The sequence below is a fragment of the Vigna unguiculata genome, chromosome 6 (genome assembly GCF_037176805.1).
Source record: "Vigna unguiculata cultivar grain cowpea cultivar isolate G323 ecotype 2 chromosome 6, ASM3717680v1, whole genome shotgun sequence".
Taxonomy (NCBI): Eukaryota; Viridiplantae; Streptophyta; class Magnoliopsida; order Fabales; family Fabaceae; genus Vigna; species Vigna unguiculata.
In genome coordinates, this window is record NC_140797.1 from 32,820,241 (window position 1) to 32,833,705 (window position 13,465).

General features: G+C 28.1%; 1 protein-coding gene across 2 annotated transcripts; it reads left to right on the forward strand.

Annotated features, from left to right (window-relative positions):
- The first annotated feature begins 9,100 nt into the window (after positions 1 to 9,100).
- SYP61 (syntaxin of plants 61) lies at positions 9,101 to 13,167 on the forward strand. Of its 2 annotated transcripts, none has more exons than XM_028075142.2 (7): positions 9,101 to 9,304; positions 9,805 to 9,915; positions 10,362 to 10,475; positions 10,611 to 10,804; positions 12,414 to 12,504; positions 12,687 to 12,752; positions 12,950 to 13,167. In XM_028075142.2, exons 1-7 carry the CDS (start codon positions 9,251 to 9,253, stop codon positions 13,058 to 13,060), a joined length of 741 nt encoding a protein of 246 aa, XP_027930943.1. In that variant the 5' UTR covers positions 9,101 to 9,250; the 3' UTR covers positions 13,061 to 13,167. The 2 variants fall into 2 exon arrangements, with proteins under 2 accessions (XP_027930943.1, XP_085530525.1); XM_085674399.1 differs by having other exon boundaries at positions 9,162 to 9,304; positions 10,358 to 10,475.
- The last annotated feature ends 298 nt before the right edge of the window (positions 13,168 to 13,465 follow it).

Consider the following 13,465-nt stretch of genomic DNA (forward strand, 5'->3'; position numbering starts at 1 on the left):
TTTCACCGGTTAACGGTTATAATCTCGTACTCATACCCGTACCCATTTTACTACTTCAATATTAATTTTAATTAATTTTTATAAAATAAAAAAAATTATGGTAAAGGAAACATTATATTATCAAATATTTAATATTAGGATGATGGTTGTTTCTTTGATATCAAATACTTTTAAATAAATTATAATTGTTTACATTTTAGATTAGAATACCAAATAAAATTTTATGAGAACCAAAACATTTATTAAATTTGCAAACATTAATGAAACCTAGTTGATAAATTTTAAAAATATTTTTAAAAAAATACAAAAGAAAAACAAATATTCAAATTAAAATATATTTTAAATGTTTGTTTACTTCAATTTTTTAAATTCTAATGAATCTCTTTTTTATACACTAATAAAAGTTATAATACATCATTTGATCAAAATGACGCAAAGAACAAATAATAAAAATAATAATAAAATTTTGACTTAGATCTTGTATCTTTTGAACTCCAATATATGTTGAATGGTGATAAAAAATATTCACGAAAATTACATTAAATTTTTTTATATTGTAGTAAATAAAAGTTATTTGTACAATTATAGTGAAATGATTACAATATGATTGATAATGAGTTAGAAAATATAGAAAATAAAAAATAATTAGATAAAATATATCGAAATAGTATTCTACATGATGAAAATAAACAACAAATAAAAATATTAAAAATTAACAAATGTGTGTCTTAGAAACAATTTGAGAGACTATTGAAAGAAATGGAAAATAAATGTATAATTAAGAGTATGATAAGATGAAAAATACCTTAGAGATCTAAGAAAACTTTTCAAATATCAACATATATACTCAATGGTTGAGAAATAACGAAAATTATTTTAGCAAAACAAAAAAATTCTTCAAATGAAACAAAAATTATTAATAATAAGTAGAAATATTTTTTTATACTACTTGTTAAATAAAATGTTTATGCTATTAAACACTTAAATTGAGAGAGTATTAAATATTTTCATGTGAAAAAAAAATATACAATAAATAAAAATATTAAAAAATAATAGAAATATTCAAATGTGAGACATAATTTTTTTTTTAATTGACATACATTATGCAAATAAGTTTCATGGCAAACCAAATATATATATAAATGTTGGTTTTATGTAGTTTATTTTTATTTTTTATCAATAATATTTATCAATTATCTCCTATGGAGTGTGATTAACTAAATCTTATTTTATCAATTATCTCTTTATGTAGTATAATTTAATAATTAAAAAAATTATCATTAATTATCTTAGTTTTAAATTTCTCTTGTTGGTGAGTATTAACGTTTTAAAAAAAATTATGATTTATATTTTTAAATAGGTATATCTTTATAAAAATTTTGCCGATAACTAAATTAAATCAATTTTATCATTTTTTTATTGTTAATCTTTATGATTTATCTTCTTATAGCTATTTACACTTCATTACTCTTTCACTAATTTTTTTCCTTTCAATTCTTAAGTTTTCTTTCTTCATTTGATTGTGATTATGAGGAACCTGAAAACTTTGGAAGAATTACTTGCAAGTATTACCAACAGAGATGGATTATCTTCAAAGCCCTTTCAATCTTCTACCTTGCGTCAACTAATATCTCGATATGCTGAACACTTTTACACTAAAGAAGAATTGCTTCAACTCTAAGATTACGACCTACGAATTCGAAATTGTTATGAATCATCTATAGAAAAGAATAATACAAGAGATATCATTAAAAGGTCTATCATATTCCATTTTATCTGTTTTAGTCTAATATAATGCTATTCTTTTAATTTCTTTCTTCTATTTTGAATATTTTCAATTTGGTTTCACTCTTTTAAACAACTAAATATAGTTCATTTTAAAATTTTTGTAACGAATTATACATAAAAGGAAAAATCATTGACTTGTCATTAGTTAAAGTTGGTTTATCCACAATAACAACATATGACATAAAACGTGTTATTATAGTGATGTAATTACTATGAATATGACCAAAGAAATTATATTCACATATTTTAGAAAAGAAATAGAATCTTATTGTTTTAAAAAGATCATACTAATAATAATATGTACAAAGCTATTAAAATATTTTTATGTGCTATAGTTGTTTTTTTGTCAATGTATTTTATGTTATAATTGTTTCGGGTGTAGGGACCAATGGTCTACTAAAGAACCTCTTCAAGCTTACTTCACTTCTCGCTACAGCGATAACTTCAAGAAAATCCACTCCTTTGCTCGATCGGCTGGGATGACGATCGGGGTACCTGTCTAAAGGGCTCCGATGCTTAAGTCAGTAATTAACCGATCGGTATATCAGTGTAGCTGCTGTAATAAATGCGAATTAAAGATCCTCACCAACCTACCTTTGGGCCCTATTTATAGTTTTCGGTGTGGGCCTGTGATTAGGGTTCCTTAATCACGGCCCAATGATCCTTTAATCAAGATTACTGACTCGTTTAACGTTAATTAATCTGATTGACTGGTTGTTTAACCGTGCGATCGATGGCCGCTTAACTGGGTTAGTTATGCCCTGTTTTTAACAAGTGAACGATTCGTGTATGGCTGATCGACCGATGGACGCTTGTAAAGGACCACGCGAATGTAGAGACTGAGCGACCGATCGACCTGATGGTTGATCAACTAATTGTCCTTTATTAGGTTAGGGTGCTGTTCGTGTGGGGCCGATCGACTGATGTCCCATTGGGGATCAGAATGTCACTCGTTTATGCGTTACCCACTGACTGATGGGCCTGAACGTGGTTTGATCGTGAGACCGATCAACCGATTGCTTCTGGCGATACAGTGACTTATTTGTAGAACCGATTGACCGATGGTCCAATACAATTTATTCACCAGGCCGTTCGACCGATGGTTTCTTAACGATGTGATGTGGTTTGTTTGTAGAACCGATTGACCGATGGTCCTATGCAACTTATACACCAGGCCGTTCGACCGATGTCTATGTTTTATATAAGAGTTTTTTTAACCTTGTCCGATGGGACATTCAGTACAATAATAATTTCATAACATTTATTATTTAATAAAATGATATTCTTTATATAATCTTATAAGTAAATATAAGCAGGATACGATAATTATATACTTTGATGATTTGATATCGTGAAAATTATTTGATTTTCGCAAAGTAATTAATTTGTAAAATAGTTAGAACAATCATATGAAGATATTATGTTTCGTTAAATTATAGTTATTTTATGAATTTCACTATATTAGTTTTAATTTAACAATAGAATATCTTGCTAGACTTCTACTGATTTAAATTTAAATACATCATTTTTTGATTATGGAAATGAAATTTAATTAATTAACTCTTTGTTAGATTTCTTAAAATGTATTTTAACTCTTTTAAAAGTTAAATTCATTTCATATTTTATTAGATTTTTTATTTTAAATTAAGTCTAGAATTTTGTTACGATCTGCTTTAAATTTTTATGAACAATTTTTGTTAATGTGAAAACTATTTAGTTGGCAAATGAACACTTTATGACTCATGTATTGTATATGCAGACAAAGCGAACAGAAGACAAAAGAAGAAAGTATGGTCCCAGACATTAAAAAGTGAAGGAAAATTTTGATAAGTTCATCTTCTTCATCTCCACCTTTGCGCACACCACCACCATCTTCACCTCCACCTCCCTCATCACCACCATCATCTTCACCTTTACCACCACAATTATCTTCACCTCCCCATCCACCATCAATATCACAATCTTCACCTCCACCTCCACCACCAAAATCACCATCTTCACTACTACCACCACCACTATCTTCACCTCCACTTCCACCTCTACCACCATCTTCACCTCTATCTCTACAACCACTCCCATTGAGGATAACCGTGATAAGTCCAACACCTCTATAATCACACGAGCTATCAGATTTGTCAGTGAAATTCATGAATCTATTCACTGAATTGAAAATAACCGATTATCAATTCCAACAAGTAAAATCAGATGTGATATTCTCACTAAGATGAGATTATGAAGTTGAATGAAAAATAAAATAGAAAAATAATTGGTTTGTAAGTGACTGCTTTGGATCCCTTTGAGAGAATATATTCTAGCTATGAAGAAGTGAATTATGAAGTCAAACAGTTACAATATTGTAAAAGTGTGAAATAAGATTGTGGCAGCTAACAAATTTAAAGTAGACCAAGAATTACAAATATGGTCTTTTAGAGTTAATAGGAAATTGTATTTACTCTTAAACAAACTTTGAATTTCAATGATAAGTTCTCATGTACTTTTTGTATTTACACGTTCTCGAAAACCATTTTAAGTTGTTTATAAATTTCTTCAACATAAAACTATATGAAACATGTTCTCATTCTAATGCAGAAGGTTTGAAGATATTGCATAATAGTTTGTTAACCCACTTTCAATGAGTAATCCTTGTAGAACACATTTAGTGGTTTTTTATAAAAATATTAATTTTATGTATGATCATTTTGTTCTACCAGTCAAATTTAGGAGTTATCTCTTGTAAAATTGGAATGAGATTATATTACAAGAAAATCATTAAATAACAAATTTGTGAATTATCTCTTGTAAAATTGGAACGAGATTATATTACAAGAAAATTATTAAATAATAATGAATTATAGAGACGAACACAATTAGTCATTACATTGGTCTATTCTACTATTTTCTGGTCTTATTCCCTTAAATTGGTTGCTCATCTCATTAATAGGTTAACTATTCATTTTTTCAATAATCAATCTCCTTATAGATTCGTCTATTCAACTAAATTTGGTTTTTTTAATCTAAATTTTTTTTGTCGTGTGGGTTATGCCAATTTTGTCACTATTGGAAGAACTAAAGTGGATTTCCGAAGCTTAAAATGTGTTTTCCTTAGTTAAAAATCTAGCACAAAAGGATGTATGATCTCCACTCCAAGTCTATTTATGTGACTAAGAATGTTATCTTTCACGAAAATATTTTTCCTTACTCATTCTCTTTGCCATCTGATAACTCTATTGCTTCAATTGACAATTCTCATTCATGTGATATAGCATGTATGATTTTCCAACTTTACATGTTTCACATGCCACAACCTTACTATGGACTTTGCTCCTAGTCTTGTTTATGATAATGTTGAAGTTACTGATCTTGATCTTAGAACTTCTCATAGAGTGAAAAACAGGCATCGATACTTAGATCAATATTATTGCGGTGTTGCTTCAACTTAATGCTTTCACACCTTATCCGATGAATTTATTTATTTCTTATGATAATTGTTCTCCTGACCATACTCCTTTTTTGTCATATTATTTATGCCCAAGTATGTTGGAAACATGCTATAGATATTGAGTTACATGCTCTTGACAGAAACCACACTTGGACTTTAGTTTCTCCACATGGTTTTTCTCTTCCCAGCCAAATCTTGTTTGTAAGTTTAACAAGTCTCTATATGGTTTAAAATAAACTAATAGTAAAATTGGAATAAAAAATAAAAAATTAACTTTAGAGACAAAGATGTTAGATGTAAATTTATCTCTAATATCATATTAAAAATGAATTTTAAGCCTAACTCAACCCCACAAAACTAGCTTGTAAAGTAACATTTGCATCCTACATCCTACTTGTATACTATGAAATTGCCTTATCTTTAGTCGATGTGGGACTTCCAACATTCGTCAAAAGATCTTTCACGAGCTAAAGATAGGTTTTTTGGGTCTTTATTTGTAAAAGTGAGGTCTTTTGGGGAGTGGTTCTTGATAACAATTGTAACACTCCAAAATCAACAAAATACAAAATTTACATAATTAAAATAAACTCCATTCCTATTTATTGAAAATATCAAATGAACAAAATACAAAATTATCTTACAAACATACTTAATTGAAAAGAAAAAAACATAAGACTACAAAATTAAACATTTTATGTTATTAACCCCTCTCCTTAACGTCGCGGAGTTACCCTTCAACACCTTTCGTTGAGTCACCACACACAAGCATATATTTACCTTCCAAACAAGCACATATTAACACGTCATCATAATCATACTAATTAACATCTATTCCATAATTTAGACTCATATAAAATACTACATCATATACACAAACAAGACAAGAAAGAAAAAAAAAATAAGAATGTAAGCTCCCTCTACCCCTTTCTGTTTACTTCTTCCGTCTTCTTCTTCTTCTTCTTCTTCAAAACTCAACTTTTTCCCCTCTTCCTATGTTTGAATCTTACCTTTACTTTTACTTCAAATTTACTCAATCACGATCTTTTTTTACTCAAATGTAACATTGATTCACTCGTTTAGTATGTATATTCATGGATTTCATTCTCACTCTTAAAGTCCTAGATACTCTTAAATAATTTTAAGTGATATTCTAATAATAATAAAATATTAGATACATTTTTTTTTACATTTATGGTTATCTCTTATAAAATCTCTTTAAATATCTTATATATAAGATAACTCATACATATAATAAATCTTATATATTTTTAATAAATATGTTTAAGAAATAACCCTCATATATAACTTGTTTACATTATAATAACTATTTTATATGTTTATCAAAAAAATTATACTATAATAACCACTTTATATCTTTTAAATACAATAAATCTTTTAAATTATTTAAAAACTATAAATTTTTTAAATAAAAAAATAATCCACCTTAAATATATATTTTCTAATTATTATAATTTTTTAGGGTCTTAGGACAATCACTAAAAATTATATACCTCAAAAACCAATTAGACGGCAGAGTTTGACTTATGCCAACCTCGAGTCATTTCCACTTAGTACTTAGCTTGTCATTAGTGTAAAAATAGTATGCAATATTTTATTAATATAAAAACTAATAATATATAATAAAAAACTAAATAAAATAGTTGCATTAATATAATATGCACTTAAGCAACTTTTCTGGTTAGATAATTAAAAGTTAAAATTGAGACAAAATAAAGTCAATACAATTAAAAGTAAAATTGAACTTAAATAATTTATCAAATGTCATTTGTTATGTCATTAATATTTTGATGCTGAAAATGCAACAATACTAAATGGAAGAAGAATTGACATTAAATGCTTAATCTATATAATTCAGTTGTTGATCATGTAATAATTTTTTTTTTTATTTCTTTCATAACCCTTATACTCATTGGTAATATCTCGAATATAATAGGCTTTGAATATCTTTAACAAATGAAGGAATCACTCGGTCAAATAAGTCTACCTAAGCCAGATGTGCAAAAATAATTTTTATTAAATTTAAAAACATATTTTCAAGTCCACGTTTTACACTAAGTTATTACAAATTTATCATACCTAATATAATTCAAATTGAATATTCAAACTAAATTTCACAATCAAAACATAAAAACCATATACTAATATATATATATATATATTCCAAAATCAAATTTAAACAATTTCAATACCATCGGCATTCAATAAACTTTTAGTATACAAAAAGAAAGGAATTTCAACTTGAATATCTCCTTTTTATCTTAGACTTACTTTACTTCAAGTAATAACTAATAATAACTAAAAAGAGTTGAAAATATACTAAAATATTAGAGTCCTAAAAAAATATCACCAGACAAATAAGAATGCATACCAAAAAATATTTTAACTGATAGAACATTTAAAAAAAAAAAGAAATAGAATATGCGAAACTTCCAGTAGACAAGAGAAAAAAGAATTAAAGATATTTGAGTAAGAAAATATTTATTCGAAGTTACATTTTAATGAAATTCTCCTTCAATTAGTTAGCTTCTAGTAAGATTTATTTAAAAAGAGATGAAGTGAAATATTTAAAGAATACAGAAATATTTTTACAGAAATACTTTAAAAAAAAAAGTAGTTGTTAAGAAAAAAACAAAGAGAAAGGAAAAATAAAGCGAATTAGACCCCACAACATATAACTTCCTCCTATTATTATTATTATTAGCATCCACAAAGAACTATCGCGACGTATCTTTTAACTATAAGAAAAGATAACGTTAATAATATAATGTTATTAAATTAATATATATATATATATATATATATATATATATATATAAATAGGTGTTGATAATATAATGTTATTAAATTAATATATAAAATAAAATGACATATATAAGAAAAGATAAGAGAATAATTGTTGATAAATAAAGCAAAAAAATTTATAAAAGTAACAGTCAATTTTTAAAAATTTAATAAATAATATATTTTAAAGAGTAAAATTGATATTTTGAAATGTGGACACAAAAGAGAATTTTCTTTCTTATTATTATAGGTTATTATTATTATTATTATTATTATTCACTAGTATTATGAAAAAACCGATACTAGTTTCTTAAATAATAAAAAACAATAAATATTTTTTAGCTTTAATTATTTTTCATTTTCATGTTAAATTGAGGAATAATTTGAACTTTACCCATTTGAATTTAAAAAAGGTTTCTTACTCTCTAAAAAAAATATTTTCGTTGCTAAATAATAAATAGAACGATGGTTTAAATATGTTTTGAAAATTGATTTTTTTTTAATTGAAACTATGATTTAATTTAGTTTTTAATTTTAAAAATATGTAAATTTAAACATTTTAATTAATTTTTTCTAAATAAATTTTAACCAAAATTTTAAAATGGAACTAATTCTAATTCTAAGTGAATTTTGAATAATCTAAATACAATTTGAATTCAAAATTTTAAAATTCAAACTATAAATCCTGAGCTCATTTTGGTCTCTTAGGTTTATTATTTAGAAGTTAAAATAATATTTTTTTTAATATTTGAAAAACCAAAATCAAAGTTACTTTAAGGATTTAGGGACAAAAGAACAATTATATTTATTTATTTTATATAAAAAATATATAAAAGGTGTACACATTTAAAAGAAGTAAAATATATGCATCCAGCTCTTAAAACTAAAATAATAAAACAAAATTTTACAAAGCAAAACAATTAAAAAATATTCAAAACATAAACCACGTGAATCTAATACATTTTATCGGAGACAATTAAAAATTATATGAATGAATATGTTTAATTTTTTTAAATGAAAAATACTCTAATTTTTAAAGTACAATTATAATATATTATGATTTTGATACAATTTGTGCTTTTATAAAATCTATGTATGTTTTGGGCAAGAAGAACTACTGATAGGTTGAACCATCAAAGGTAACAAGAATCAAAATTCAAAGCAGTTTGTGTTCATCGTGAAGTGTTCGTCCATCTGAATCATTCAATCCTCTCTCTTAACATGCCCTCTGCTCAGGATCCATTTTATGTTGTCAAGTCCGAGATTCAAGATTCGGTACTTCTTTTCTTCAATTATTTTATTTTCTTAACCATTCGGATTTGATTTTCATTTTTTCCTTGGATGATTCATGCTGCGTATTTGAGTGAATGAAGGCTATTTTGTCTTTTTTCTTTTAATGGTCTTTCTGGTTATTGAGATTTCGTTTTTCTCTTAGGTTATTATTAATATGATTGGGCTTTTTCCTTTGTAAATTTGAGATTTTTGAAGGAAACCCAATTGCGATATGTGGCTTTGTAGCGTGTGGACCGCACTGATTTATTGTGGGTGTTGGTTTATGACTAATTGGAGCGTAGGACACACTAAAAGAAAATTGTTGTGTGAATTTGGGGTTTTAAGTGGAAATTGAAATGGGATCGGTGATTGAAACAGGATATTATGCAAAAACAACAATGTGAACTGATTTTGGTGTTTTGATTTGTTTTTCGATGGATCAGTTTTTTTCATGAGGGATTATGTTTAGTTAATTATCTGATTATTTGTTAATTTCTGTGAAGATTGATAAGCTGCAATCTACTTTTCATCAATGGGAAAGCACTTCCAATGCTGCAGAACAGGGACGTCTTACGAAGGAGGTTCGTGCTGGATGCGAAAGCATAGAGTGGCAGGTAGACCTATTGCATGCATATGCAGAATCAATGACAGAATGACTTATCCTTAGATCATTGATGAGCTTTTCATTTTTTCAGTTTTTCAACATGTTCTTGTCATAAGTTGCATGAATTCAGATCTAGTAGATTAGACATACTTTTTGGAGGCTTTTGGTGTCCAATATCTTCTGATGATTTCATTTAATTCTCCAAAAACACTTCGATCCTTATTCTTGAGTTCCTGGAGTTTGGGGTACCTTGAAAGGAAAAAAAAAACCCTGGATATTTGAATGCCCTTGGAAACGTTTCCAAGTGTGATCTAAATATTACTTTTGGAATACAATTTATAAATTTATAAATTAATATATTTGATTATAGTACAATTTTAGAAATGTTGCCCATTTTCTCTTCTTCTGCAACCTAACGTATATACGACAGCTGAAGTCTGATTTTTTGATAGAAAGGTGGATGAATTGGATAAAGCAATTGCTGTAGCGTCTAGAGAACCTTCTTGGTATGGAATTGATGAAATTGAGCTTGAAAGCCGAAGGAAATGGACAAGCAATGCTCGATCTCAGGTATCTAAAATGTCTGCCAATTTTTACTAAGTAGGGAAGACGCAATAATTTTTTGAATGTTCAAATGCTGTTTAGTGTCATTATTTTCTTATAAACATAACGCCCAAAATATTCATTGTTACGTTGCATTATTAGGTTGTCACAATGAAGAAAGCATTGGAGGCCGGAAAGGGCTCAAGTTCCACAAGCCACAGCAGTGTAAATGGGATGCGCCAAGAACTCATGAGGCTACCAAGTTCTCATAAAAATGATACCTACGACCAGTATCCTGCCCGAGATAATGATGATTTCATACAGTCAGAATCAGATAGACAAATGCTTCTTATAAAGTACTTCTCCCCTCTTATACCTCATGCTAATTGAACTGGATTTTGGATGTCTTTTGTTCTACTTTGGCATAACAATAATTTTTTAAAGTTAACTTTTGTATATCTTTGTGGCATTAAACTCTAATGATAACCATTTTTCTGCATATATGATTACAAGAATGTATTGTTTGTTTGGTTGATGTCTTAATTGGATTTAAATATTGGTCAGTCTTCCCACAAGCTTTTTAAGACACGAAAGAAATGTTCTGTGTGCTTGAAACTTATACCAACATATTTTTGGGGATACCCCTAATTGTAGGCGTGGGAAAATGAGTTAATCCATTCTGTCCTGCCATCAACCCCTCAAAGCAGGGCGGGTTAGCTTGTTGGTGAAAAAGGGTTGAAGAATCCAACTCACCCTGTTTAGTAACACGTCAATGGGTCGGCCCATCAAGGGGTTGTTGAATAATTGTCATAATCTAGTACTTGTTGAAGATTTTTCCATACCAATTGAGTAATTCAATAGATTGTGTTTATTTTTTTAGAATTGCCAAGATACAGCTCAAACACCACACTTGCTTCATAGAGTTATATTTTTTCTTATAACATTATAAAATTATTGGATGCAGATAAGAATAATTATTGGTAAGGGGTGATGCATTTAAATTGAAAAAGTAATCGCAGGTTGACCTGCTTTGACTCACAGGGTTGGGTTGGGTTGAGCCAGCTTGGTGGGTCCAACTATCTAACCCACCTACCAAGAGATGGTGGATCTATCCGGCTGTTTGGATTCACTTTGTCAACCCTACCTATTTGTTGAATAAACTGTGACGTTAAATTTAAGTGATTATTCTGTGTGTGATTGCTGGGAAATTCTCTACTCATAGTTTCATTTACTGCTTGTAAATTTTTGTTAGGGAAGAAAATGATTTCATTGCCATTTTTTTAATAATTATTTGAGTTTGAGGTTTGGATCTACGCCTGGTATTTGCTTATATCTTTGTGGTTAAACTTCTCTGTATACACTTCTAGGAAGAGGAAGAAAAATTGAATTTTCAAATAAACTGAAATAAGCTTCATTTCATGCTTGTAAATTCTTGTTTGTGAAGAAAATTTCTCATTATCATGTTTATAGTTCTTTGAGTGATGGTGGTTCTACTATCGATATTACTTTTATATGTTTGGATAAACTTCTCTAAAATGAGCTTTTTCATAAACTAAAATGAGCTTCTTCATAAGTTAAAATGAACTTAAACACGAGTTAATTAGTAAAGTTTTCTCATAGTAGTTTCTCTAAGATATTTTTTAACTTATGCATAAACTAATTTTAATTTATAAAGAAGTTTATTTCATTTTTTTTCTTCTTTTTCGGCTTAAAGGATTATGAAGAAATTATTTTAAACAGACCTTTCAAGTAATTACTGCAATGGTTGCTTTCTTTTCTTCTTGTCTCTTGGAATTAAAAAGAAAACAGAAAGAGGAATAAAGTCCGTAGGTAACCTTGACAAGGGCAAAATGTATGAAATACACTGCTCGACAACTTTGTGCCCATGGTTATTCTTTCTGGAAATACAATCTGCTTCTGGTTGCTATTTTTGTTTTTATTTATATATATCTATTATGGTGATAGGAAACAGGATGAGGAATTAGATGAGCTTAGTGAGAGTGTACGGAGAATTGGAGGTGTTGGACTTACAATTCATGATGAACTCACTGCACAGGTAATGGTTTGAGATGTTTTTACTCTCCTTGGTTCTATCCATTTTGATGGCTAGGTAGCTTCCTTTCTTCACGCGTTTCCTTCAATTTGCTTGAACAAAACTATTTTTTTGCCTTTTAGCTCTGAAATAATTTGTTTCATCTGACATTTCTGGCCCTGTCAATATCAATTTTAATGCTTCAGGACAGGATTCTAGAGGAACTTGGTTCAGAGATGGAAAGTACAACAAATCGACTTGATTTTGTCCAAGTGAGTTCTGCGTCTATACTTCATTTTTCTCCTTCAAATCGTCTAGTTTGGTTTTATCTTTGAGAAATTAATTACTTGAAAGAGACAAATTTTACCTCTTTGATTGCTGATATTAATTAATAACAAAAGAAATGTTGATTGTGATACATACCAACTCTCGAAGAGGTTCATATTTTGCTCTTCTATTATGCTTGCAGAAAAAAGTGGGAATGGTTATGAAGAAAGCTAGTACAAAGGGTCAAATCATGATGATATGTGCTTTGTTGGCCTTGTTCATCTTCCTATTTATCTTAGTATTCTTCACCTAGTCATTGAGATGGGTCCAATCTCTGTGCTCTTTGTACATGAAAAGATATTTCATTTTTTTGTTGAGATTGAAGATTAATAATGGAAATGCATTTAACTATCAGTTAAATAGAGGCCTCATTGTTTTATGTTTTTGGGAGGTATTAGAAATTTCTGATTGTGATGAAAATAGATAGCAATGTATTTTAAGATTTATGTTAGGATTTTTTATTTTGGACACATTGGATTAAACCATTTTCTGCTGCATGTAGTGTTTCTTCACTGTTGTTTGGGTACTTGATTCAAATAAAAGGATTTAATAAAACTGAATTTAACATTTAAAATATCGATTTACGAAAGAGGTAAAATTTGAGAAAGTTAAATACTCTTTTCTTCTTTTTGTAATATATATATATATATATATATAT